This window comes from Falco cherrug, chromosome 14 (genome assembly GCF_023634085.1).
Source record: "Falco cherrug isolate bFalChe1 chromosome 14, bFalChe1.pri, whole genome shotgun sequence".
NCBI classification, from domain to species: domain Eukaryota; kingdom Metazoa; phylum Chordata; class Aves; order Falconiformes; family Falconidae; genus Falco; species Falco cherrug.
The window spans coordinates 10,163,822-10,190,350 of NC_073710.1; the positions used below are offsets into that span (position 1 = coordinate 10,163,822).

Consider the following 26,529-nt stretch of genomic DNA (forward strand, 5'->3'; position numbering starts at 1 on the left):
CACGCTTTTTTAAAGATAAAAAAGCAGTCTTCCCTAGAAAAATATTACGGTGTTTTGATAATAGCAGCATATTGAGTAATGCATGGGGCATAGCAAGACTGCTGTGACACTAAAAGAAAAAAATCGAGGTGAGCCGAACGGGAGAACTTTCAGGGGCTGTTTTTAATAAAGAGGTGAATTTTTTCTGCAGTAGGAAAAATGATAAAAAGATGGCGTATCAGCTACATTATGCAACAAAGTAATGCTGCTGTGTTTTTATAATGTAAGGCACTGCCCATTTGTTTTGGTTTACGTGACTGCAGTGAAATAAGTGGATTAGACTGAAACTTTAGCATGCTTCATTGCAGCTGGTTGCAGACATCTGTCATTCCTCAGCCATACATTCTGGATCATGCCAAGAAGAAAAAGCAAAGTCTGACACCTTTCATTTTAGAGAGCCTTTTATAGGAAAGAAAAGGAGAAGAGGAGAAAGCATTTCCTTTGTGACTTAATAAAAAAGACACTTTTTCTGTGACATCAACAGTACTTTCCAGAGGGAGAGGTCCTGCAAAGTTAATGCTCGATTTATTCTTTGCAGCCTTTTAATTTTTACTGGTTGAGCTCCTGATTTGTTGAAGGGGGTATGATAAAAATATGCGTGTTTTTTCACAGAGGCATTAGCTATATGTACGCCTATGTAGGAGATGCGCCTGGCCAGAGGCAGGTGATGCCAGTCCCTGCTCAGGCTGCGCTGGTGGCGATCCAGTGCAGTGGTGGCACATGATGCTGCAGCGTTGCTGATAATGAGGAGTTCTGCAAACTCCACTCACAAAATCCCATAAACAGATAATAGTAATGTTTTAGTGGAATGATTAGTGGGGTTGTGAGCTACTCGTGGATAATTTGAAATATTAGCTATTAGTGAGCTGTATATTTATTTACTTAAAGTGTTTTGGTTTTCCTCAGTCTTTTTACTAACATGCCGCTGTAGATGGAGAATCATGAGGTACGCGAAGAGTTCTAATGTGACAAAATACCACCTAGATTAGCCCAGTTACATAACAAAGCAACAAATAAAATTAAAGGAGAACATGCTTAGCCTAAGTGACATCATACATGCAGAAAACATTTATTCTGGCTTAGGGTCCCACTTCAGCAAGTGTTACACCACGCGGATAATCCCATTCCTTCCCACTTAGGTGATGTGCGCACCACCAGGCTGATGGGGACACTCCAGGTCCTTACCTGGCTGGGTATGGAGGGGCAGGTCTTCTCGTGGTGCAGGCTGTGTGGCTGTCCTGCTCAACAGCAGCTGAGGATATGACACATTGAAATGTGGGCAGGAAAAATTTAGAAAGCTGAGTATGGGATTTTTTTTAAATTCCATTCCACCAAATAAAATAAATAAGCTCAAGACAGTCGCCCAGAGTGAAAGAGAAAATGCTATTGTATTTATGAATTGCTAGGCAGAATAAAGGATATTTGGTAGTGAAATATCACTGAGAAGACCTTTCCTATTAGCACCTCTGGATTTCACAATCTCTTTACTGAAATCCCAGTGCCACCAGTGCAGCATTTATTCTGGGAAATCATAGGTACATTAAATTCAAATAGGGCTTTGTTCCAGAAGTCCTAAATGCTCCCTGAAATAATAAATATTTACTGAGACAATTAAGAAATATGACAGAACATTAGACAGAAAACTTGTGAATGACCTAGTAGGAAAGCTGAGATATTTTGCTCAAGGGGGTTAGAATGGGAATGTAATGCTATTGACGTGATTAAAATGAGTAAAGGAGTGAATAGACATAACAATTAATTGACATGTGTAAGTAAAGGCAAAGGTGGGACTCTGAACGTGTAATTTTGATAGTCAGAAGAACTCAGGGTTGGTTAAGATTAAAGGAAAGCCTCCCACTTACCTCCGAAATATGTTTCATTAGCTGCAGCCTACTTGGGATCCCCAAAGCATAATAGAAAGGGAAGGCTGGCAGAGGGCTGTATCCCGCTTCTGCCCTGGCTCGGGTACCTTCTCCTCCCGTGTGCAGGCACGCAGGCTGCAGAGGTGATGGAATGTGCTGGCTTCGCCTCCGGACTTTGGGTGAACAAGAATGGGTTCCAGAGTGGGGGGCATGGCTGGAAGTGAATGCTGATATTGTCAGCCGAGCTGTTGTGAGTTTAGGATTATGAAGGGGATTATGATTGAGGAATTTATAAATTGCAGTAACCATTGTCATTATAAATTTAGTCAGAGGTGGCCTACTCTTTAGAGTGGGTACCTAGTGCCCTTGATAAGAACTCTGTCCTCTACTTATGTGTATAAACTAAAGTAAATAAATATGAAAAATTAAATGTAATTAAATTTCCCAAAGCATGGGACAATGATAGTCTGGCATTTCAAGCTCAATCAATGACAGCATTGCCACTAACCTCGTTTGGAGCCCGCTGAGGCACTGGGCTCGTAACTCATGTTGTCATGTCAGAACCCAAACTGGTGTGCCGGCGTGCATGGGGCGCTGCACTGCAGTGGGCGGGTGCACCCGCTGGCACTGATCTGAAACACACAAGTCCTTAGAAAGCATAGTCTTCGGCTTTTTTTCAGAAATTTTGTCTTACAAGGTTCATATATTGTTTAATATTTGTTTAGGAGGACCTTTTAAGCTATTCTGCTGATGCTTTTCCTTTTTTCCAAGAAAAGGTCCATTTCCCTTCTAAATCAAAAGTTCCTGTGTGAAAAGCTTACTCTTCCGAAAAAGAAACAAATTCTGCGCTAGTGTCTGGAGCTGAGTAATCCTATTACTTTATCAGCTCTGCAAGGAATGGGAAATTTTTGTTTTCTAGGGTATTGCAAGCCTCCTTTATACCATTGGTGACTCCACTAGCCATTTTGTAATTTGTTTTTATTTAGTGTACTGCAGAGGGCTAGCGGGTTCCTCTGTCTGCCTCCAAATAATTATGATTCCCATGCTTTATATAACAAAGGCAACAAGCGCTAAATTAGTGGTGTTTTCCATAATTTTGTGACTGATTTGTTTAGTAAGTTAAAAGCATATATATGAAGAACAGTGGTAGAATTTTCTACTTCTTTCTCTGTATTGTGAGTGTCCAGGTGGTTGCTAGCCCGTGTCATACTGATCTACCCTTGGCTGTTTTACATAGCAGGGTTGGCTTCTTGGTGGTTTTCTTTTGCTTTTAAAGGAAAATTTAGTGTGTGATAATTAGTGATTGTAACCTTTTGAGACAGGAATTGAACTGATACATTAAGTGCAGTTTTTATTTTAGGGGGGATGTGTGAAATTAAGTTAATCTTTTAATAATATATGTTAAAGACAAAGTGTAGCACCAACTTTTGCTTTTCCCTGTCATCATTAAACCCTTTCGTATACTCATCAGCAAGTTGAAATACCTATTCAGAAACAGCCAGCACTGTATAATATACTAAATCAAGAGCAGACTCCACCTTTGATTACATTTCAGAAAAGTCATGTAGGTATCTGAGGGTTTAATTTGTTCCCATTAATGGAGGGTTTGGTTTTTTTTTTCAAAAAAACTAAAAAGCCTTGAAACAAATTGCTTACAGATTAGGTCTTTTCATTCTCCAGCTCTTCTGCAGCCAGTGATGGCTCTGTCATTTGCCACCCTGCTATTGCAGGTGCCTGCAGACCCAACGTCCTTCTTGGCAGAGCACCATGGTGGCGGTGCCACGTGGTGGTTTTCGATGGGTGCTGGCCTCAGGACAGTGCTGTACACCACATTACCCCCTACAGGACATTTCTTCTGGATCACTAACCTGCCATGGGAGACTTCACAGGTGGATAAATCCTACTAGGTTTAGGACAATTATCCCAAACCTCCTTAATGCATTTATTTAGGATCAAGCTGGTGGCCATGTTTTGCCATGAGCTGGGTCTTTACCCCAAATTTACCCTCCGCTAATTAAGATCTCTCCTGTAATCCACAGCAAAAGAAAGGTTCTTATAGATGGCAGTTCTGTGTTTGGACCTGATCTGCCCCAGCAGTATCTGCTATGTATTAGTGAGGGGGGATTTAGGTAACTCATGTGGTGCCTCTTATCATGAACAATTCCTCTGGTTATTCTAGGACTATTTGTGGGATCGAGCCTGGTAATGAAAAAATCCAGCTGAATGGAGGGTAGTCAGGGGGCTGCCATAACTTTAGCTGTCCCATGGGAAACACATGACCCAAAGCCTTAGGTGAAAATGTTCCCAGGCCTTCCTAAAATGTGGATACTTACACTTTTTTTATATGTACTTCTACAGTAAATCATCAAAAAAGCCTCAGACAAGGCTCTTTGGTTTTATGGCCTTTCCTGGTCAACATGAAATAGAGAGTTTTTAGAATTTAATTTCCTTTTCTTTTTTTTTTTTTTTGTAATCCAATAAACGTATAAACTTCACAGAATATTGTAATTTTCCCAGAAGACCATCTTGGTTGGTCCTGGACCTGTGTGTAAATAAACATATACTTTTCAATTGTTTTATAAAAACTTTTATTACATGTATGAACTGGATTGGATGTACTTTAATCTGTCTGGTATTTGGGGAGTTTCGTAAAATGCATATTTTGAGACCAATAAAGTGGAATGGCTCAATCAGAGCCATTATTGTCTATTGGACAAATATATTTATTCAGCATTTTGCCATCCATACTGTTATGCTCCAGATCAGAATGGCTGTTTTAGAGCCATTCTGCTCTCCTGGGTAATGCATACAGTACTTGGGATGTTTGCTGTGGATAGTAAATGTATTTATGAAAATTTGTACGTTAAAAAAAGGAAATGGCACTAGCCAAGATTTAAATGAAAATAGTTCTCCCTTTGCAAATACTTGTTATTATGCTATAATAGCGTTACTTTCAAATGGCAGCATTCACCAAGATGTCTGGGACCTGGAGGCTGTGGTCTGAGAAAGCCGTGGGCTCAGCCCAGTAGTCACTGCCAGAGAACAGGAGATGCTCAAAAAGCCTTTCTTCCTACGCGGAAAGCACACGGCCATCGTCGCCTGCTGTTACTTCTGAGGCAGTGCGCGCTTCATCTGTTTAAAGATGATTGTACCTCGAACACGATCTTGCGTAGGAAAAAAGTTTTAAGGCAGCTCTTCCTGGGGAGGACCAGGCTCACTGAAGGTTTGAATGCGGCTTGCTGCCTTTGCGCTGCAGCAGATGTGTGATTACATGGAGCGTTCCACCAGAACGTTGTGGGACTGAGCATCTCGGTGCAGCAGGCAGTGACCATTGATCTTAAGCCACTGCAGCTGGTCCTGCAGGAGTGTCTGGTCGTGGCCGGAGGTGGCCTGGCCATTTGGAATTGCTACAGCAGCCCAGGAGGTCAAGTCCAGATCTTTGGTGGCCAGCATCATAGCTAAAGAGATTTGCTTCCAAGAAATCTAAGCCTTTGAGGCTTTTCAAATATCTCTTAGTGCAGTAGTTATTTATTTGTTTTAAAGAGGTAATTGCTGTTATTTCGATTTTTACCAAAAGGGGATTCTTAAACCAGGCAAAGAAATTTGAAATGAGTTTGCTGTATTACATCGCTGTAAGTGCTTTAGCCATTGGCCATCTAAGGGAAAACATTCTGTCAGATAATCATGGCCATTTTTGCATTTTAAGGGAACAAATGTCATATCTAAGAAACACATTTTATCCAGGACTTAATTATAATTTATATTACATTGCAGAGCATTTGTTTTCTGTTCATCGTTTTATTGCTCTTCTGCCTTTTCCTGAAATTTATGCATTAAATTGTGTGTCTGTGTGTCTGTATGCGTGTATCTGTGTGTATATATGTACACATATGCAATATAATAAAAAGTGGTGTAGTGGGGACAACAGACGGCTTGTGTGTGATGTATTATTGGCATTTTTCTTTCAAATTACCATTTTCTTGCTGCTTTGGGAGAAAGCCATGATTTTTCTGTGATTAGTACACTTTTAACAATCTGGAATAAATTCCTGATCTTATTCATGTGCCTAGTTCAATGCCCATTTTTACGTTTTAGTGCAAACCCCTACATATGTGCCTGTAATACCACAAAAAATAAGATGTTTCTTTGTGGAAATTTTTATGGAATTTGGATGCCGATCAAATATTTTTAGAAGTGGGGAATTAATGCAGCTTGACCATGTAAATGATTTTTTTAATGAAAAAGGCTTTAGTATTCATATCTCTCTCTCTGTGTCTTGTTTGTGTATTCCTTTGTGCTAATCTTAAATAATGGATCCATATCAAAGTTAATAAATTAGTAACTATTAGCAGTGTTTGGATTACAGTAAGTGACCCAACGACACTTCGTTGACATTGACTTTTTATGTGTTCCAATAATACATTCTGAGCTTTAAAAATAAGACAAAGCAAAATAGGTTTGGCAAGTATTTGAATCCTTAACAACTCACAGGCAATGGCTTTGTTTAAATCCAAGGCCTCTGCCTTAAATATACTTTCCTTTAAAATGGTTCTAAAACCCAGATTCTGAGATCCACGTCTTCCTCAAAACCTGCATTTTCTGACTCTGTTCAGCTGGTGCACCATGTTGGGCTGCATCAGTCATGACATGTTATGAAACCTAACGCGATGTGACTGATGCAGGTTGACACGATGTGTCACAAAGCAACATATCAGATCACAAACTTGAAAAAAGAAAAGAAACTTTTTTTTTTTTCCTCTCAAAGTCTAAATTAATGAAGCAGCATATATTTTTAAAAAGGTGGACTAGTTTCGAGCGTTGAGGAATTTTTCTCAATATCGGTCCCACAGAAAAGTCTCCATCCTGACAAGAAAGTACCTCCTGTCCGCGCTCCTGCTTCTCTCCAGGGTGCAGTCAAGATTAAAGATGATGAGCCTAGGTCATCTCAGCAGTGCTGCCATTGCCAGGTCTGATCCTGGAAGCCTTGGATCACTTTCAGAGGACTGGATTCCACAGGCACTGGGTATAATCCCCCTTCCTGGGGAAGCCTGCACCTTCTAAAAATGTTCTTTGAGTCCAGCTACCATTGTTGTCATTTTATCTGGGGTTTATTATTATTATTTTCTGCCGTTCCATTTCTTTGGACTGTCAGCTTCCATCCAGAGGATTAGCAAGTCTCTTCACATACTCAGTCACAGACTTCATAGAACATTGCTGCACAACAGGATTATTTCAGCTGCAAACAATAGATTGTCCTCTAGCCTCACTTTCTGATTGGAGAAAGATGCACCATAGTTTGCCCCCTTGTTGGCCCACCTTTAGTCTAATTTTCCTTACTACAAATGCAATGCATTACACATTATCTCCTGAACGATCAGGAAGATTTCTTTTTCTTTTTGAAGGGCTTTCATATAATTTTATTGGAAGATATATAGTGGGTAAAATATATATGAACTCTAGCTTGCTAAGGAAGAATCTACCAACGGCTGCTAGATAAAACATTATAAATTTATTGCCAACTTATCTGGGAAGGGTTATTTTAAGAGCCTGCTGCCCACAACAAGTTTTTGAGCTAAAATTAATGGATGGGATACCTAAGAGAAATGGGCATCTTCCTTCACCCCTTAGTTACAAACAAATTGCAGATATTGTTATCTTTGCAAGTGAGAATAATCTCTAGTTTTTGTACTACTTCTGCTGTAAACAATGTACCGCTTGCTTTCCTATGACCCTCACTCTGTATACATATTTATATATTATTCATACCAGATTAAAAATGAATGTGCTCTTTACCACAGTTGTACTGCATAGTGACAATACAAATTAACTTATTGTGTACTTACTTTTCACAAGGCAGTGATGTGAAATTTTGATGGCCTGAAAAAGTAAGTCGTGGGGGAGGCAACGCCAAACTGAATCCTTGTAGGTGCACTTTATATTGTCTGATTTATTAAAGTGCATTGAATTAATAAATGGCATTCTCTGTATGGAATTGCACGGGTTTGAACTTGGTTCAGTGACGGGCAGAAGGAGTTGCCTTTCAGTATGATGCGTGTGAGGTGGTTAGCTCCATCCACGCTTCGTGGATTCCATTTTTACAATTTTTTTTCTGTGCAGGAAGGAGTTAGGATGGACAGTTAATGACAGCCACTTGTGGGCAAAGCTGCTTGGTGAGATCTCACACTGTTGGCTAGCAGTACCAATTCATGCTAAAACTGTCCAGTGTATTTCCATGCTACGTGATGCTTGAGGGGTTCAGAGGGGTGGCTGATGGGTGTGTTGTGCCTACTTGCTCCTCAAGTTCCATCGCTCAGTCTGTGCTCCCTGCAGGCTGCTCTGCGAGCAGTTATCAGGGACATTGCACTATCGATGGCACATCCAGTTTCTGGCACACAAGAAGGACCAAATAAACAGGATATGGTTTTGCTTTTCCATAGCATCAATAAAACCAGAGTAAATAAGGCTGGAGGGCAAGTTGTACCATTTCCCACAACTTATCAGGGCGTCTTCTCCTCATAGCAAGGGGAACCAGTGGTCAGTTGGTCAAATTAAACACTGGAAATACTGGAAGGGAGCTGGTGTTGCTGGTGTAGTCTCACATCTCAGTGGATGTGACAGTGGCAGGCCTTTATCTTTTTGGAAAAAGGGGAAAATCACTTTGATTTGTCATGGAGCGAGACTCTCTCCCCTTTACACAACATTACTCCCACTTTGGCCAAAGGCGTTTGGGCACCTCCCCAAGCAGAGGATGCAGCAGACCCCGTAACTCTGCCCGGTCAGAGGTGTCACCCAAGAGGGAGAAAAAGGAGAAGGAAAGAAAGAGGCCAGAACCCAGCTGTGAATTCTGGTGATGTTATCCACCTGTGACAAACAGTGGGGGAGATGTAATGGTTTTCTCAGATTATTTTTTTTTTTCCCTCAGTTTTCAAATATTTCTAGTTTTTCTGAAACAATGAAGGTCAGATTGTCCCTGGACCTTCTTCATACCCAGACAGTTTTGAGAGTGCTTCCAGTTTTTAAAACTATTGTATTCAAAATTTTTCAAGCATATTTGTGCTTGTGTATTGATTTGAGGACTGACTCTAAGAGGCACTAGAGACACCTTCAATCTCTCGTTCACTATTTCCTCATTTCTTCTAGCTGAAATTTTTCTTTGAAAGCCCAATTCAATTTCTGTAACATTATCTATATAGGTTTCTTCCATTGCTATCACTATGAAATTTTCTGCTGAAATTTGACTTTCTAAAGATTAGCAGCTTACAGGTGTAATTTCTTTTTCCTTATGAAATTGTTGAGGAAAATGTCTAATCCAGGAGAGAACTAGAAGATCGACCTGCATTCCACCCCAAGAATTTATGCATAAACATGCATGTTGGAGGTCTTAGGGTGGTGGTCATGTTTCTGGCAGTCTTCAACTTGTAAAAGCAAAGGCTGGAAGGGAAAGGAAACATGCCTGTAGTCCTGGAGCATAGGGCTTAGGTGATTGTGGACTGGCCTTAACACTTCTTTCCTCTGGGTAGCAAGCAGTACGTTTGGGGGGACTCAGCTTTCCAGTGGTAGCTTTAGCGTTACAGAAAAAAAGGCAAGCTGAGCAATCCAGAACATTAATACCAGCTCAGGTGGATTTACTCTGCTGGAGATGCTCATGCTGGTGTGCCAGCATTTTTCCAGGCTCCTGTCTCTGCTGGGAGGGCTACAGCACCATTACCATTCCAGTATAGGTGATATCAGACCAGTGCACAGCAAGCATCTATTTGCTTATCTGTTAAATTGCCAACTAAAATTGAGGTGAGATGATCCCAGCCCCTTCCCACAGAGAGGGAAGCACAATCCTCCTGCTCTGCTACCCAGGCATCTGTTTTATGCCTGCTAGGCAGTACCACAGCAGCAGAGAAAAACGTGCTCTTGAAATGTGGAGATAGGGTATTGTTTTTCACTTATCCTGGCTTTATGTAGATGGTCTGGCACATTTATTTATCCATTTATTTGAGCAAATTAAAGCAAGCTAAGCGCATTTGACCTCAGATGGTCCTGGTTTAAGTTAATTTGAGAGACAAAGCTCATAAAGTTCCAGTAAAACACATCAACAACTTCCCAGCATAGGTTGAAATGTGATTGCTGAAATATAACCTCCAAAACCAGATACAGCATGGAGATTCAAAGTCTCAATAATCTGAAAAATATGGGAAAGTATATAGATAGCCTTACTAAGAAGTGATATCTTTCATTCATGCCTTCGTTTTGCAGTCGGTTGCTGTTTCACCCACGAGAACTGCATCTATCAGATTTTGTACATTAACATTCCTTTTCTAATCTAGCTCGGACATTTTATTTTAAAGCTGGTGATAACCTCGGGCCCCGGTCCAGCAAGCACTTATGTGCTTGCATGTCTTTACTCACAGGAGTAATCTCACTGGAGTAAATGTTTGTAGGTTTGAGGGTTTGGTTATCTCAATCCATTATTTCTTTCCATTAAAAAGTCATCTGTGTGATTAAAATAAAGCATACAATTCTTTACTCAGAAACCCACCCAAAGACAGAGTGTGTTTATTAGACTAAGGGTCTGCACATTGTCATCCTTGAATTGCATTTCAATAAAAAAGATAATTAACCAATGTAAAAGAAGGCAGTCTCGTACGCGATTGCACTGTATTTACATGAGTTTAATTTGGATTGCAGGCTGACGGATTTACAGCTGGGTCTGAGGAGGGAGATGGAATAGCTGCGCTTCTCCAGAAAATCTGAAGCAGAGAGTTTTAAAATGCAGTTTCTTTAAGTGGGCATCATGCGAATAGCACAGATCTCTTCCTCTTGCTGGAGGCGCACGGATGCCCTCCACCCAAGAGGAGGGGTTCCTGCTGGGGGCACACCGGTGCGCCCAGCGCTCTTGGGCTGTGCAGCGGGCGGGTCTGCAGGCACCGCGTACGTGAAATAAAAAAACTAACCAGGCTCTCATCTGTCACGCAGGTCACAGGCCTTTCCAGTGCAGATACTGCCCGTACAGTGCCTCTCAGAAGGGAAATCTGAAGACCCATGTTCTCTGTGTCCATCGCATGCCTTTTGACAACAGCCAGTATCCCGACCGCAGGTTCAAGCGCTCCAGAGTTGACTCCGAAGCTTCTGGGAATTTGGAGGAACCTGCAGCTGTCAAACCAGGGAGCTCAGCAGAGCTAACGGAGGAGGGCAGCAAGGCCCAGGAGTGATGCAGCTTGGCGGCTCTGTCTCCATACTGCAGTAGCCTTTTACACTGGGTTTAGAGATGCATTTGGATGAGGGTCAGCTAACTGCCTTCAATGGAAAAGAATGGTGTGCAAATTCCCAGAGGTGTACAAGATGCTGAAAACAGTCAAATATATGTATATGTACACGTACACACACATGCACATATATATATATACACACACACAGAGAGATACTCGGTCATACACACACTCAATATATATCGACATACACACACATACACACACACACAAAATACACACATTGTGTGTGTGTGTGTGTTTAAATATATATATTACACACGCAAAATAAATTTCCAGCCCTTGAAAATGGCTGCTAAACAGTTACCTGGCAACAAGTACTTCCAAACAATGTAGGTGGGATAATAAAGTGATTTAAAAATGTTAGGAGGTCGTTAGTTATTTAAAAAGCAGAGTAATTTCAAACTTTAGAGTGGTCTTTGTCCCAAAATAATGCTCTTAACAGAAAAACGATACCGTCTAAACGATTTAGTGTTGCCTTGAAGATTGAGGGGCTGTGTTTTCATTGTTGAAAACACCTTTATAATATGACACCAGCTGCTGTCATTTGCCTAGCATAGTAATGAGATGTGTTGGTAGACTGCCATGGTGCCAGTCTGACTGGAGCTGTCATTGCAGAGAAAATCAATTCAAGTGGTGTTGCAACTGCGGTATAGGAGAAACCTTAGACGGCCCATAAGCTAGGGTCAGTACTGACCTATACTGAAAAGTATTGTGATATTACATTTTCTTCTTTTTTTTTTTTTCTTTAATATACAGCCAAATGAATTAATGGTTTAGAAAAAATCTGCAGCCCAATGTGTGACTGCAGATTTGAAATGTAATTCATTTTTTGTAATCATCTTTCAGTATTGAGGGAAATGCTTTTATTCTTTTTTTTTTTCCTTGTTGATGAAGAAGTAAGTTGCTATAAAAGTAGAAGTACAATATATAGGAATATTGTTTAGTGAAACTAGTCAGCCTTATCTATAGAAGGTGCTGGTGAGAAACAGAATTTTATTACATAGAAGGTTGGTAATTTTTTTTTCTTCTTCTCTTATTGTTTTCTTTCAAAATTCCTTTAAATTCCTTTTTTTTTTTTTTTTTCTTTACACTTGAATGAAGGATTCCCCAGTCATGGTTAATTTTCATGTGTTAGTTTTTTGTAAGTGTTACAGACATAGTGCAGAAGTTTCTTTTGGAGCAAGCTCTTATAAAGTAGCTTGACCTAAAATATGAATCCAAACTTCCTGCTCTTTTGTCTCTAATGAAGAAAAGTGTTTTAGCTGATATTTCTTTGGTTTTGTAAAACAAATGCGTTTATATTTTTGCAGATTTTAGCTTTTTTACTGATTGGATGCTCCAAATTTAGCAAGGTCTTTTGCCACATAGGAAGCTTTTGAGAGACTATAATGAACCACATACTTAAAAAAAAAATCATAAGAAAAATAACTAAAGGTTTATTCTGAAATTCTCTGAATGGCATAAAATTTTAGCCTTCTAATGTACTTCCTTTGACAGAAGCAAAATTGGTGCTGTTTATTGTGATAGTACAGAAGTATTAACTTCTTCTAAAACAAAATCATCCAGACTTAAAAAAAAAACAAACAAAAACAAACAAAAAAAAAAAGTAAAAAACAAATCAATATTTCTTTGCAGGCTGGGAGCACAGAGTAAAACCCCAGGGCCTTAAAACTTCAGCTCTGCCTAAAGCAGTTTACAAAAAATACTAAACTGCAATCAATGTAAATAAAATTCTTAGCGCTACCCTGAGACTGGAAAAAAAAAAATCTCAGGCTAATAAGGAATACGGTTTGCATATGCTGTCGGAAAGGATGTCATCCAACTGAAGTTTCAGTTTAAATGAGGTCACTGTGTAACTTGGACCCATCTGGCACAGAGCAAGCTGCTTTTCTTGTTTTTCTAGTATAGTTCTCACTGCCTTACTTAAATCGAGTTGATAAACTTAATGCAACTGTTTCTATGATCCTAGATAAAGGATTGAAATGTTATTGAAACTTTCTGACTGTAGTAAGCTTTAGGATTTTAACTGCACTACTGTGTTTGGTGACTGTGTCAGTCGCTTGCTTTTGTGTGTTTGCGCCGCCTTCAGTATCTTAGCAAAAAAAAAAGAAAAAAAGAGAAAAAAACCCCCCGAAACCACCCCCCACATTCCATTTCTTGCACTTTTTGAGCTCTTTCAGTATTCTTTTGTGTCTTCTGAGCATTTTCAGATACGACAGGCAATAATTCTGTTTGTGACACTGGAAACATCTCCCGCTCCTTGTGATGTGTGTGTTGATTCCATTTGGTCGGGTGCTACTGTCCCTCTCCTCCCCTCTGACATAGCCCTTTTTTCCAGAACATTTGTAACTTGTAATACAAACAAGTGACAGCAGCAGTGATGCATTGTCAGTTTCTGAATATCATCATGCTTCTCATATCTAAACATGTCAAGTTTTTTCTCTGTAACTTCTGTAGTCTGTGATACTGGTCATAATACTGTCTACATTCCTACACAAAGAAAAATTTCTATCTTGGAGGAAATCTGAGATCAATAGAGTAGAGGATTTTGTTGCTATGCTTGTAACAATTAGAAAACTTTGTATTTAAAGTTTATTCTTGGTCATTATTTATTATTATAATACATCAGTTGACAGAACTTTATTCTGGTATAGAAGTATTAAAAGTTGTTTTTTCAGCAATGACTGTTTTCTTTCTGCTGTTAGAATAAAAATGTCTTTGAAGCAGTACAGTTTTATCCAGTGTTTTACGCAATAAAACCTCTACCTCTGAAAAAAAAGTTTTCCTACTTGCTTATGTTTATTAGGAACAGTTAAAACATTATTTTCTGCAGCTTTGTCAGATTTTAAAAAAAATTAATGTCAGTAAATTCACAGTTGTTAGGCAGTTACTGGAGTGTATTACGCTGGGTGTGTGTGCTCAGTCCACTTATTAATCTGAACAAATCTATATACAGTATATACATATATATATTATATATATTGTGCTTAATTAAAAGACTGTGGAAATCTGTTTTAGCATGTAGTAATAATTGTTTTATATACTACTACTTATGTACTATAGAAAAAGTCTTGGGGTCTATCAAGCTTTGATTTGAAAGTGTTTGAAGTGTGTATCATACACTATGATGTATAAAGTCATGTTTTCACATTAAAAAAAATCGTTTGTATAGATCATATATTTGGCTTTAGAAAATTGTGAGGTTTATTGTTATGGTGCATGTTAAGAAAGCTGCCCACGCCTCGAAGAATGTGCAAGTGCAAGAGCGCTTTCGTTCTCCTGGGTGAATCTTTATTCTTCCTGTTTAAGGTTTTATTTGCACATTTGAAAGCAACCAAACTAAAGGATTTTTCACTTCATAGAAAAAAGTAAATATGATTAACATCAAAAAAAAGATGCACGAAATCTCAGAAACTACAGCAACCACGGGGAGAAGACAGGAACATGGCCTTGCACAAAGAAAGCCAAGAGAGAAAACACATTTAGAACAGGGAGATTTTAACATTAGCTCGAGCTAGTTGTACCCATAGTAATAAAGCTGTGCTGTACCTTGAATTCTTCAGCAGAAAAAGGTACAGAAATTGTCCAGAAGGATTAAGAATTCACACGTAACATTGTGGAAATTCAGTTATTCAATGGCTGAAATTTGCAGCGAGGAGTTAATGTTACAGGTGAGCTGGTGGAGCATGCATGCGGCAGGGTGAATCACGGAGGTAGCACCACATTTGCTGCTGTAGAGGCAAATGCCACAGGTCTCTTCATCTGCAGAGAGTAAAAATCTGCAGTGCACTGAGTTTTAATCAAAATCCAGGGAGTAAATGAAAAAATTTATGTTTTGCAAAGTTTAGGTCTTTCACACCCTCTCCTGGGTGGGTGGAACTACTCCTCTTAGGCACAAAATCGTAGCACGTAAAAATGTTGCTTGAGGATGGATGAGCACTGGTCTTGGAGCTGAACTCTGCCTCACTATGGGATAATCGCTGTGCCCTGGAACTGGGGAACAACAACTGTTTGGGATGGGGGGGGGGGGGGGTGTGTGGGGTGTCTCCCAAAGATTTTCCTGCCTTCTGATTTTAATAGACAATAAATGAAAACATGAAAACCCCATCAAGGAGCAATGACCATCTCATTGCATCTCCATGGAAATGCTCACAGTCTCCTGTATGGTCCCAAGTTTCCACTAGGAACCAGGCATTAAATGGTACATATATCCTCTAGGAAACCCTAAGAATGACCATCGATGGCCTTGACCCACAAAGCAGGGCATCCCCGGCCGAGACAGCCCGTGGGAGAGGAGGTCTGAAGGAGAACTGTGTTTGTCTCATCTAAGTCTGTCCGCGGAGATTTTTGTGACCTGGCAGCTGGTCCGCAGGCTTCCAATGCAGATGGTGGGGGTCTTGACAAGAGCCTTCCCGCCTAACATCAGAAGGCTGCTCTCAGCTCTAAGATAATGTTTCTTGTTGAAACTTTTATAAGGACTATAACCCCTCTGTCTACCGTAATTTGGGAGTTGAATATTTCCCCTATCTGTTTAACATCTGTATCGTAACAGTATATTATAAAAAGCTCACCTCGTGTATTGTAAGCATGATCCCAGTGAAATTATTCCTTAGTATTGTGTTTTTCATTTCTGGATACCACTGCTTGGCATGATCCACCACAGTGGAAGTATGTTTCCGTGGGGAAGCCCGGGGAAGGGGAGGAGGGAAGGTAAAGCTGTGGTGTAATGTCATACTAAAAATGTCACCCAGCTGAGCGTTTTAGGGGCTGTGAGAAGTTCTGCAGCTCCTCACCTGTTGGTGTTGCGCAGGGTGTTGTTTGGGGGCCTTCTGTTGTGGCACTTTTTTTAACCAAAAAGGCCTCAGCAAACAGGGAAATCGCAGGAAAAGAGGAAGAAGAAAATTTAAATGATCCCAGAGTGAACTGTTTTGCTGTTAATACAGAAATACAGAGCAAGACACATTTAATGGGCTCTATTTTTTATTATACTATGCTGAATAATTAAGTTTGAGGCTAAGTGTCACATAGATTTATCTTTTAATTAAAAAAGCATGGTTCACGCGTATTTGAGTGGTAGTCCAAATAAATGCAATATAGAAATTTATGTTTGTTTATCTAGGTGTTAATTACCTAGAGATTGTTCTGGATTACTTCTTTTTATAAAGTGTCATAGGCTCATGTCACAAGTAATAAAGCTTAACAGTGGAACCTTATCAATTTGCTAACTATAACGCTAGTGTGACCTGGAGGAAAAAAAAAAAAAAAAAAGAACTACCAACTTTGTAAAACGTTCTCTGCATGCACCCCATTCAACACATAAAACCCACGTGGTGAACAAAGCAATCATTTTTAAAATGTTCTTGTAAGTAAAAGTACAACTATATCTTTGGTGTTTTACAGCCTTTCATACATGTAATTATTTATATAACACACTGTTATTTATGCCCGTGTACTACATGTTGTGCAGAGACAGACATGGTAAGCAACAAAATGTAGGTTACCTGGTGGGCAAGCTATTCATTTAATGTACGAAGTAACACTTAGAAAGGCTGAACACTATATTTAAAGCAAGATGTAGCAGATGTAATTTTCTTAATATTTTAAAGGTTTTACAGCATTGCTAGCAACCAAGAGGATGGGAAATGCAAACCGAAGACTAAAGATAAAAGACCATGTATATCAGTGGTGCAAACAGAAGGAAAAACTGTGTACAGACACAAATTGTTCATCAAATTCTCTGTCAGTCTGGTGTTTTCTTTGTTTATGACCAGAATTTATATTAATGCTCCACCGAGCCATGTGTAAGGATGCTGGGCGCAGGCGGAGAAGGCAAACTTCACAGCGCATGTGAGCTGAGGGGCTCTCCACCGCCAGCGTAAATCAAATGCCATCCACCGTATCACCCCAGGGGAGGAGTTGCCCCCAGGGTTTGAAAGACTGAGAAATCTTTTGGGTTTTCTCATAGGTGCAAACAGCTCTCTCTTTGGGGTTAATTATTTATGTTTTTCTAAAAGTTCTGATGATTTAAAATAATACCAGGTTTCTATGGCACTGCGTCGTGCAGCAGATGTATCTGAGAACCTTCACTTACTGGTATGGCAAAGAAATCAATGAAAATTACTCTCTGTGCTCACAGTCATTAATTCTTACTTGATATACAGATTCTCAAAACGTGAAGAAGGCTGGTAACAGGGTTTCTTCTATTTATTACACATCAATTACCTGTAAAGACATAGATACCACAAGCTTTGTCTCATGTGCAGGCAGCAGTAGCAGGTAAGTTGCATCTCAATAGCTGAGGTTGAAGGTAAATTTGAAAACGCTGCTGAATGTGGCATCCTTGGTGATAATGGAAATATTTTAAATTTTAAGGGACTGAAACTGATACGTATGTTTATAGATACGTAATAACTCTGTGTGTACAGAGACAAACATATACACTCTGCAGTGTTTTCTTTTAATAGGAACTGATTTAACCCCTTATCTCCATATTTAGTGTCCCGAAGTGTCTGATTTTGAACACTGTAGAGAAGCCTGTAGTGGATTTTCAGCTTTTCTGAGTGTCAGCTAGTTACTGAGGAGCAGAAATATGGACCAAGGGTTGAAAATCTGAGCCACAGGATATGATGAATCACTGTTGCTCCCGAAATTCCAGCTGCATAAAGTTGAAATAATTTGATGGTGAGTCAGGTTTATTATTAATGAAGCTAGAAGGGAAAAAACCACTTCTCTTTGAAAGAGAGAATTTGTGGAGAAAACGTGTCCTTAAGTTGCATGAGGTATCACAACACAGAATACATGATTTCTCTTTAGGTTGTGCCACTGTGGTCCCTTAATATTTTCTAGATTTTATTCTTGGGGGATTGTTCTCTCAATTGTTTTCTGTTTGAAAGAAGTTGATGCATGAATGAGTGAAACACAAGGAGTAATAAAGAAAAAATGGAGCTATTAATCCCAACAGAGAAAATCTCTCTTTTGTTAAAAAACTCTCACACGATATCTGTGACTGTGGTAGATCCGTCTTCACTAGGGAATTACTGCCCCTGATTTGTGCTAGCCCTTACCGCGCTGCTGGTGGAAGCCAACACACGGTGCGATGGCAACAGCACTCGGTAAGGGTCTGCTGCTGGGGAAGACAACTGGTGATTTTCTGTGAAGAAGTCTGCTGTGAAAAATGTAGGTATCACCAAAGCTAATTATGATCAATCAGTATTTGCATTGCTTTTGCCAGAGCAGTGCGTACTTTCCCCATGGAGCAATGCATCCGTGTCTGTGCGCCCACCGCCAGCCGCGTGTCCCCCCTCAGACCCTGCTGGTGGTGCTGACACCATGGAACCCAGCTCGCCTCTGTGCCAAGGAAAAAGTTCATTTTCAGTTAGCTCTGGAAAACTGGAAGGCTTGCTCCTTTTTTCCCAAAGCCATCGATCCACCCCATGCTTCCACTGAGCTAAAGCCTCCAAACAACATTCATCAATGGGAGAAACACCTTCTCTTTAGTGTTGTATATGTTGACTCTTTAATGCCTGCTCCTTCCCTCTCCTTCTGTGGGTGTTAGTGGCAACACACTTCTGATGTTCAGAAGGAGCAAAGCCACTACCTGAGTATCTTGTCAGTGCTCAGTGGTGTTTGCTTCAGCAGAAACACTGTCCCCTTCCCACGGCCTCGTGGCCACGCTCCTATTCTGTTCACTGCAGGGAGGTCAGTCATTTCCACCTGAGCAAGCGTCAGTTGAGCAGCCTCATGCATTTGCAATTAGATCATCGACGCTTAAACTGATGCAAAAAAAGCGTCTGATCTTGTCAATATTTCTGTTTGACAGAAGTGGGAGGGAAAGTTGGAGGAGCTGCCCTGTGCTTTGGGCTCCTTTTGGAAAGGATGACACCCAAAGGTGTGCCTTGCCCAGGTGCAACTGCTAAACTCATGCTGTTTGGGCAGGGGCTGAGAGATGCTGATTTACTGTCTGCTACTGGCCAGTCCCGGCCGGTGCTGTAACACAGCACTTGGCATCCGAGATGTGACAGCAACTGCCCAAACACAGCCGGTGTAAGGAAATGTGATACTGTTCGCTCAACCCAAATTGGAGAACAGTGTCTCCATGGAAAACCAAGCCCTCATTTCTTCCAGTTAAGGCCATTGCTAATCTGCCTAACATCAAAAGCACTAAGGCCGGGGGGGGCGGTGATTCTCTCCCCGGTGAGAAAGGAAAAGTGAGGTAATGTGGGACAGTATTTGGCTCAGAGATGAAAATTAGACCTCATTAAGTCTTTATTTTCAGCTCACATTGAAAATACTGTTTTCCTCCAGTGCTTCAGAAACTTCTATATCAAAGAAGCCCTGCACTAAACGAGGGAGAGCAGAGTAAATGCTACACACAGGCATATGCTTTAGTCCTGTACGCTGAGCATCTCACCCCCCAGCACTGCTTCAGACCAGGTAGGCGTCAGCCAGCTTTTCTCTGCCGCCAAAAAGGATGAACAGTTTCCATTTTATCAGACAAAAATGATGCAGAATACAGCACATGTTGTTCTAACTACTGATTTTTCCAATTTGGTCAAATAATTCCTTCCAAACCACAAGGGTGGAAATATGATATGAAGAACTGATGAATCACTCAAGTACCAAAGACCTGGCACCACTTTTGGACAAAGCTTCAAGTCAAAGGAGAGATGTGTTTACCCTGGGAGATGGCAAGCTGCCAGGCTTGGGGAAGGGAGGTCAGCACGGGGTTTCTGCAGGTAGGTGGGGTTTGAATCTGACCCGGTTGAGACTGCTCGCGGGTCCATACCAGCCCCCTGCCCCAGGAAGGCACGCTGCTGAGCCATGGCATGATGATGCAGGCCAGGTGTTGAGCTGCCCCCTCCTGCCTTCTGCCCCGGAGAGAGCTTGAGCCTCCAACAGCAAACCCAGACTCACGCTTGTAGGGCAGGTCCCACTGCTGAGTTGTGTCCCAGGAGGTGGGCAGAAAGACAGGAGAAGAAAAAGGGAGAAAGAAGAGAAAAGAAGCCATCAAGATCATCTTTCCCTTCCCCTGTAGTGATGTAATCCCTAATTTTCACAAATGTGGAAAAATAGTCACAGCACCTGTCTAAGTATTTGAATTTACCACCATGTTTCCTCTGTGCATTCAAAAAAAAAAAAAGCAAAAAATCCAACAAATCCAACCCACAGTAAATTCAAATACTGAATTGTAATGTTTGCCTGGTTGCTATTTCTTAGTAGCAACCAACGTGTTAATCACTAGTATATAATTAGATGTCATTTTGGAGCAATTCAAAATCAAACAAAATCTCAACATGCTCTGAACATGTTGTGAAAGTTTACATTACAATTAATTTATGATTACTCAAATGTGCATCCAGTGATCTTAAGTCTTGCTTCATACATTACAAAGAAAAAAGACAACTTCTGTTTCTACACACCTTAATGCCAGAAGGCCCCCAGAGAAAAGGCTTTCCTTTAAATAAATGTATTATTTAAATTCTGTTTAAACAGCTAAGCATAAGATGAAGAAATGAAATGAATTTGATGAAATAGCCCCTGTGTATCCTTGGAACTGTCTCCCTTCTTTTCCTTGGGTTTTTTTTGGTTTCTTTAAGCAGTTGGTTTTTCTTTGCCGTCTCATCAGCAGATAGAAAATTAAGGGAAACCAGTATTATTTCATTTCACACCAATTCACTAGAGCCATGAGTTAATTTCAGCACGTTTTCCTGAAGGTGAAAAGAAGTGCACATCCTTTTGTCCCAACAGCAAGCCAGTGTCACGAACTGCTGAGCATTCCCAGCCCTGTCAAAATCAAAGGAGCAAGGATGGCTAGTGAGTCATGGGAAATACTGGATGCATTAGTGGATACAGCCAATATGCTGAATTACGGTTGTGTAATAGACATACAAGCTGTTGTATCAGGACACAGCTACCGTAATCACAGTAAGTAAAGTTTTAAAAGCATGCATGCTCCTATCCTTTGTTGGAAATGGTGATAATGTACATAAAAAGGTTAACAAATGGCTATACTTCTCTGCATCTAGAGCAGAGAAAACCTTACTGCCTCTGTTATAACAAGCTGCCAGCTGATATCTAATCTTGCTCTTTATGTATGTATCCTATACATGCAACCACAGAACAGGGAGGAAGATTATTTTGGGTGTGAAGTGAGAAAGTTGTTTTATGCCTTAATTGCCTATAATGAGCATGGCAAATGCTGAAAGATGCAAGGAAAATTCTCGTCCAATAATATAGTTCTTTATTACTTTAGGATTCCATCTTCCTAACTATTTCAAGGATGTTGTTAGCAGAGGAAGGCATATTTTTATTTAACATCTTTATTAATGAGTTAAAGAAAGAAAGAAGTAAACACACTAATTACATTTGCAAATGACGGTACATTAGTAGCTATTGCAAACATCACCGAGGACAGAAATAGAAGAAAAAAAGGCAAGAATAAAAAATTTAACCTGAAGAAACCCAAATTCACGTCTGAAGGCAAAAATACTCCTTCAATTGTATTGTTCAGGCAAGCAATCATGGAAAGAAACATGGAAGTAGTAATGGGGAGTGGGGCCAGGGGCAGCCAGGGGCAAGCAGCTGGGCTCCCTGGGGGTGCAGTGGGGAGCCCTCAGGAGGGGCTGGCAATGGTGTGGGGCTGTTTTGGTGGGTCAGTGGGCACCTCTGTAGCTCCCAACTAACAGAGAGCAGGGGAAATGACATTCTTTCTTTTTTTAAAGGAGGAAAACGTGAACCCCGCAGTCAGAATTCAGGAGTGGGCAAAGAGCAGCTGTTAGAGTGTGGGGCTCCCGGCAGGGCTGGATGGGTGGGCAACTCTCGGGCTGGGTGCAGCCCTGTCTGCAGCCAGGTGCTGAGCATCAGCCTGGGCCCAGGTGCTGACAATGGCCCACCCTGGCCCCTCAGCAGAGCCCGGCTGCTGGCAGAGAGGTGGGCAGGCTGCCAGGCTGGCCTGGAGGACATAAAGGGGCTGCTTCCAGCCATGCTTCCCACTGGTAGAGGGGACACTGATGCAGCAAGTAGTTTGCTGGCAGCACTGGTAAGTGCCTAAGCACCAAAAATTAAGAGGGAAGGGAGGTATGTGGGGATGGCCTGAAAGAGTCCAGGAGAAATGAGATAAAACTGAGCAAGCTTCCCAAGCGCAGCTCTTCTAAACTCTTTAATAAGCTCCCAGGAGATCTGGTAGATGTGCAGTGACTTAAAATTAGGCTGGATCCAACAGGGAGTAGTGTGCCTGTGCCTGAAGTCAGAGGGGCAGACTCCCCTCCCCGCCCCCCCCGGTACTGGGGGCTCTGAGCTCCCTCATGGAGACCACTGGTGCAGGGTGAGCTGTGGGGCTGGGCTGTCCCTCGCTCACCTGCCTGCTTGGTCCGGGACATGCGGGTCCCCTGCTCAGCTGTGCAGCTGCTGGTGGCTGCTGCTGTTATTTCACAAAAGTTGCAATTAGTTAAGAGCCACCTAATGAGTTATAATGCAGGAAGCAACCACATAAGCTTAATAGCAGTGAACCACGGTGTTGCGTGTCGTCCTTACCCTGTTAATGATTTAAAAATCAAAAATAAACCAACCTTCTCCCAGCCCCCTGGAACAGGAATAACTTGGTACAGCTCCCTTCCCAGAAACACTCCTGGAGGCTTCCGGCTCACAGCCCTACTACTTTAAGTTGTGGTGTGTGGCTGTTTGAGGCTTTAGCAGCGGTGGGAGGGAGCAGGCTGGCTGTCCTGAAGTACTCCCTTCCACCTCAGGCCAGGGACAGCATGTGCTGCGCTAAAGTGTGCTGCTTTGACAGGTTGTGATGGAGCCGCGCACATCAGCTCTCCACTTGCTCAGCTGCGAAGGCAACAAGGACCGTGCACCTCGATGCCACTGCGTGAGTGATGACAATAACAGTTGAAGCGAGTGCCAATCACGGGGGTGACTTTTGCTATAGTGTTACTTGTGCAGTGGCAATTGAATTGAAACTGCCACATCAGTTTGCATTAGGCCACTTAGCAGCTGATGTGGTTTCTCACTAGCACAGCAAAGGGGAGGGAGTGTGGCTCTGGTGAAGCCTCTGAGAAGCCAGGTTTCCAGCTGGGACTGGGAGCACAACTGTGCTCAGCTACAGAAGCTGTAAACTGTCTGTCTGGAAAATAGTTTCCTTGGAAATTTCAAACTTAAAACTTCACACGCACACACATCCCCTAAAAAATGGCAAGGTGGTAGCCTGCAAGTGTTCAGCTGCACAGCTGTCTTGCTGCAGCTGGAGCAGCTCTGCTGAGCATCCCTGGTGTCCCCAGAACACCCAGGGCTTTGCTGCTCTCCCTGTCTGGAGCTTGAGGGGATGGAGTGTTGCCATAAGATGGACATTTGTCCTCAGTCCTGCATCCCCCTGCAGCAGGGGTGAAGGTGGAGATTTCCCCTGCAGCTGAGGGTGGCTGGTTTGGGGCTGGAGCCTGCTGATGGCCACGGTGGGGCCTGCGCTCCCCGCCTGTGCCAGCTCCCACCTCGGGGTGGGGGGATCAATATCTCATTACCTGTGGCCCTGCTTCACCAGAGCCTCGCATTTTGGGAGGGAGTTTAATGTAATATCCCCACTGTTCTAAACTGTAAGATCTGCAACACTGTTGTGAGAAGCATAAATCTTTTTTTTTTTTTTTTTTGTGAGGTGAATTAGCTAAGCAGGTTTATTTTTTCCAGTTGTAGAATTGTTCTAATGCTTCTTTGACCAGCCTTGGCCTAAAAAAGACTTCATCTTTAAAAATCCAATTTTACAAACAGTTAGTCTTTAGTGTGGACTGTTGCTTTTTAGTAATTTTGGGGGGAAAATTAATGGCTGATATATTTAATTTTCAGACCCAGCTACTGCATGTTTAAAGCGCCTTTTTTTATAATTTTATTGTCAACAATATAGGTTGAACACTGCAGAGATATTGCTCTTGCAGGCTTGTAAGATTAAAATCATGGTATTTCTGAAGGGGCTGTTAAAGTGTCTGTGGAGCTATCTGCTACTGCATAGCTCTGAACTAATTCAATGAATATATACTTTAAATATCAGTACAACAGCTTGTTTTCCTACTAGACAGAAAGCTCCACATCCGAGTTAGTAGTCTTACTGACCTCGAAAGAGGAGCCGATCATGCTTAGCTTTCATTTTACTTCTTTCTTTAAATATGGCTAAAGAGCAAAGGCTCTGAATCTGCGTAGTGTAACTTGAAACTAATGGGTAATTAATGTACAGTCAGATCTGCAGTAGCTCCGGGGTCTGGGTACCTAGATTTTGCCTTTCTTCCAAGGACCTACTTTCTTTGAATCCCTTTATATCTGTATCTCTCACTTACACGGGTTAGTGTGTGTTTAAGCTGTGAGTAATGGTTGAATTCATTCCTGCATGGGCAATACTGTATTCCTTTAAAGTAGATCATTATTCTATATGGAATAAATAGTGTTATCCAGTTGATATGCTTTAAGGCTAATGAACCAAAGTCTGCCATCTAAGAAGCCAGATAACAAGACCTGTTTCTCCACTCGTTTCTTCTGATATATTAATTAATGAAAACCAAGATTCCTGTCTGAGAGGGAAATACACTTTTGCAATTCCTATCTCGTTTCAGGAGTTTCCTTCACTGTTACTCCTCAACACTTGTTAATGCGTGTAGGGGAGTGAGTCCCAGTGAGCTGAGTGCTTCTGTGTGCTCTGGGGGAGCCGGTGATGGGGAGCAGCCCCTTGAGCTGGTGATGGGGAGCAGCCCAGCCCCTGGGCAGGGGCAGGCAGGAGTCCAACGCTCCCAAACTCTGCTGGCTCTGTCCTGCCTGGCTCTCTGCGCTGAAGATCTTTTCACTGTGTATTTTTTATGGCAGTGCCTGAGGCCTGTCAGGCATGGGAACACAGTGTTTGCCCACACAGGGAAAGCTAAGCATTCCTTCATCAGCATGGATGAAGAGCTGAGGAGAAGGAGGGAGCTGAGGACAAGAGGTGGAAGGCAGAGCAAGGTGCTCCCGGGCAGGTGAGCCCCTTCCTCAGCAGGTGGGCACTGGAACATGTCCCCATGGCTGTCAAGGGGACCATCTAGCACCAGCCCATCCCTCCAGCAGTCGTGCAGCTCAGGGCTTTATGTTTCTGAACCTGGGAACCTGGTTCTCCCTGGTCTGTGCTGATATGGTGACCTAGAGTGCTGCCAGTTCCAGCCATGAGGCACTCATAAACCTGGCTTAGGAAACATGAGACTAAGTGAAAAGGTAGAAAGTAACTTCCTTCTAGTTTTTTGACCCTTTAGGGTATATTGGCTGGAAGCTAAAGCTTCCTTGCAATTGTCAGCTGGATGTTTACCTCTTCAAAATAAAAGCTGATCTCAGACTTGGGCTTTAAGTAGGTCAAGGCTGTGGGGACTGCTGAACCCCAAAGCGTGGTGGCATTTATTTGGTGAGGGAGCAAAAAGCCATCCATGGTTTACAAGATTGGAGTATGCTTACAAGAGTATACTCTGCATGCATTCTCCAGAATAAATAGCTACCAGAATATGTCACAACACAAAATTGCACAAACAGAAACTTTGTAGCATCTTTTCTGTGTTTTCTCAGTCTGAGAAGTTTTCTGACCTACCTTTCTGTGCCAGGCTGCTGCTCCCTTGAAGATCACCTCAATTCCAGGGGGTCTTCTATCCTGGGGCACGCTCCAGCAGAAACACCTGAAATACTCTCTGGTGTTGGCATTGCCCTGTAGCTTTCTGCTTTGTGTTATGAGTTATTCCCTTTGGAGTCCAAGTACCGGGAGTTATCACATCTTTAAAGGCCTGCAGAGTTTGAGGAAAAGTAATTGGTTTGTGGCTCCAAACCTCTTGGTGGAATTATGTGAGAAAAAAGCTTTTCAACTTAATTTTCTATCTATATTTCGAGCCGTTGGCATGAATTCAGCCTGCACCATATACCCACAAGCTCTGCAAGTGTGTGCAACTGAGTATTACTACAGCATATCTAGTTGGGATAGCCAGTAGGACTCTTTGCAAGGTGCAAAACTTTTCCACTCTGCAGAATGGCTATTTCACACAGACTTGCTACATACTGTATTTCATCTTTACTAGCAAGTTGCTCAACTGCACTTTTATGTTAATGTAAAAGCTAATTAATTCTCTGTTAACTACGCACACTGCTTTCCAAGAACAAAAGGAACCAAATCCCAAATCATATCTTACTCTCTTGTTCTGACTTTCTGTATTTCCTTGTTTATTAAGCTACAAAAGCCTGCTTGCTTCATGCTACAAAACTTGCAAGTACATCAGCCGTAGTTTTGGAAGCCACTGAGACATCTTAAAGTTTGGTTTTTTGTTTGGGTTTTTTTTTTTTTCTATCTACCTCTAAGGTCAAATCTGCTGTTTCAGTAGATGAAA

At 41.7% G+C, this 26,529-nt stretch overlaps 1 protein-coding gene across 4 annotated transcripts in view; it reads left to right on the top strand.

Annotated features, from left to right (window-relative positions):
- Nucleotides 1-14,170, top strand: part of ZNF536 (zinc finger protein 536) — a 353,231-nt gene extending 339,061 nt beyond the window's left edge. For all 4 annotated transcript variants that reach the window (XM_027813254.2, XM_027813257.2, XM_027813255.2 and 1 more), the window contains one exon: nt 10,869-14,170. In XM_027813254.2, coding sequence (XP_027669055.1) covers nt 10,869-11,104 — 236 coding nt within the window. In that variant the 3' untranslated portion in view covers nt 11,105-14,170. The remainder of the gene's footprint in view (nt 1-10,868) is intronic.
- Nucleotides 14,171-26,529: the final 12,359 nt, after the last annotated feature.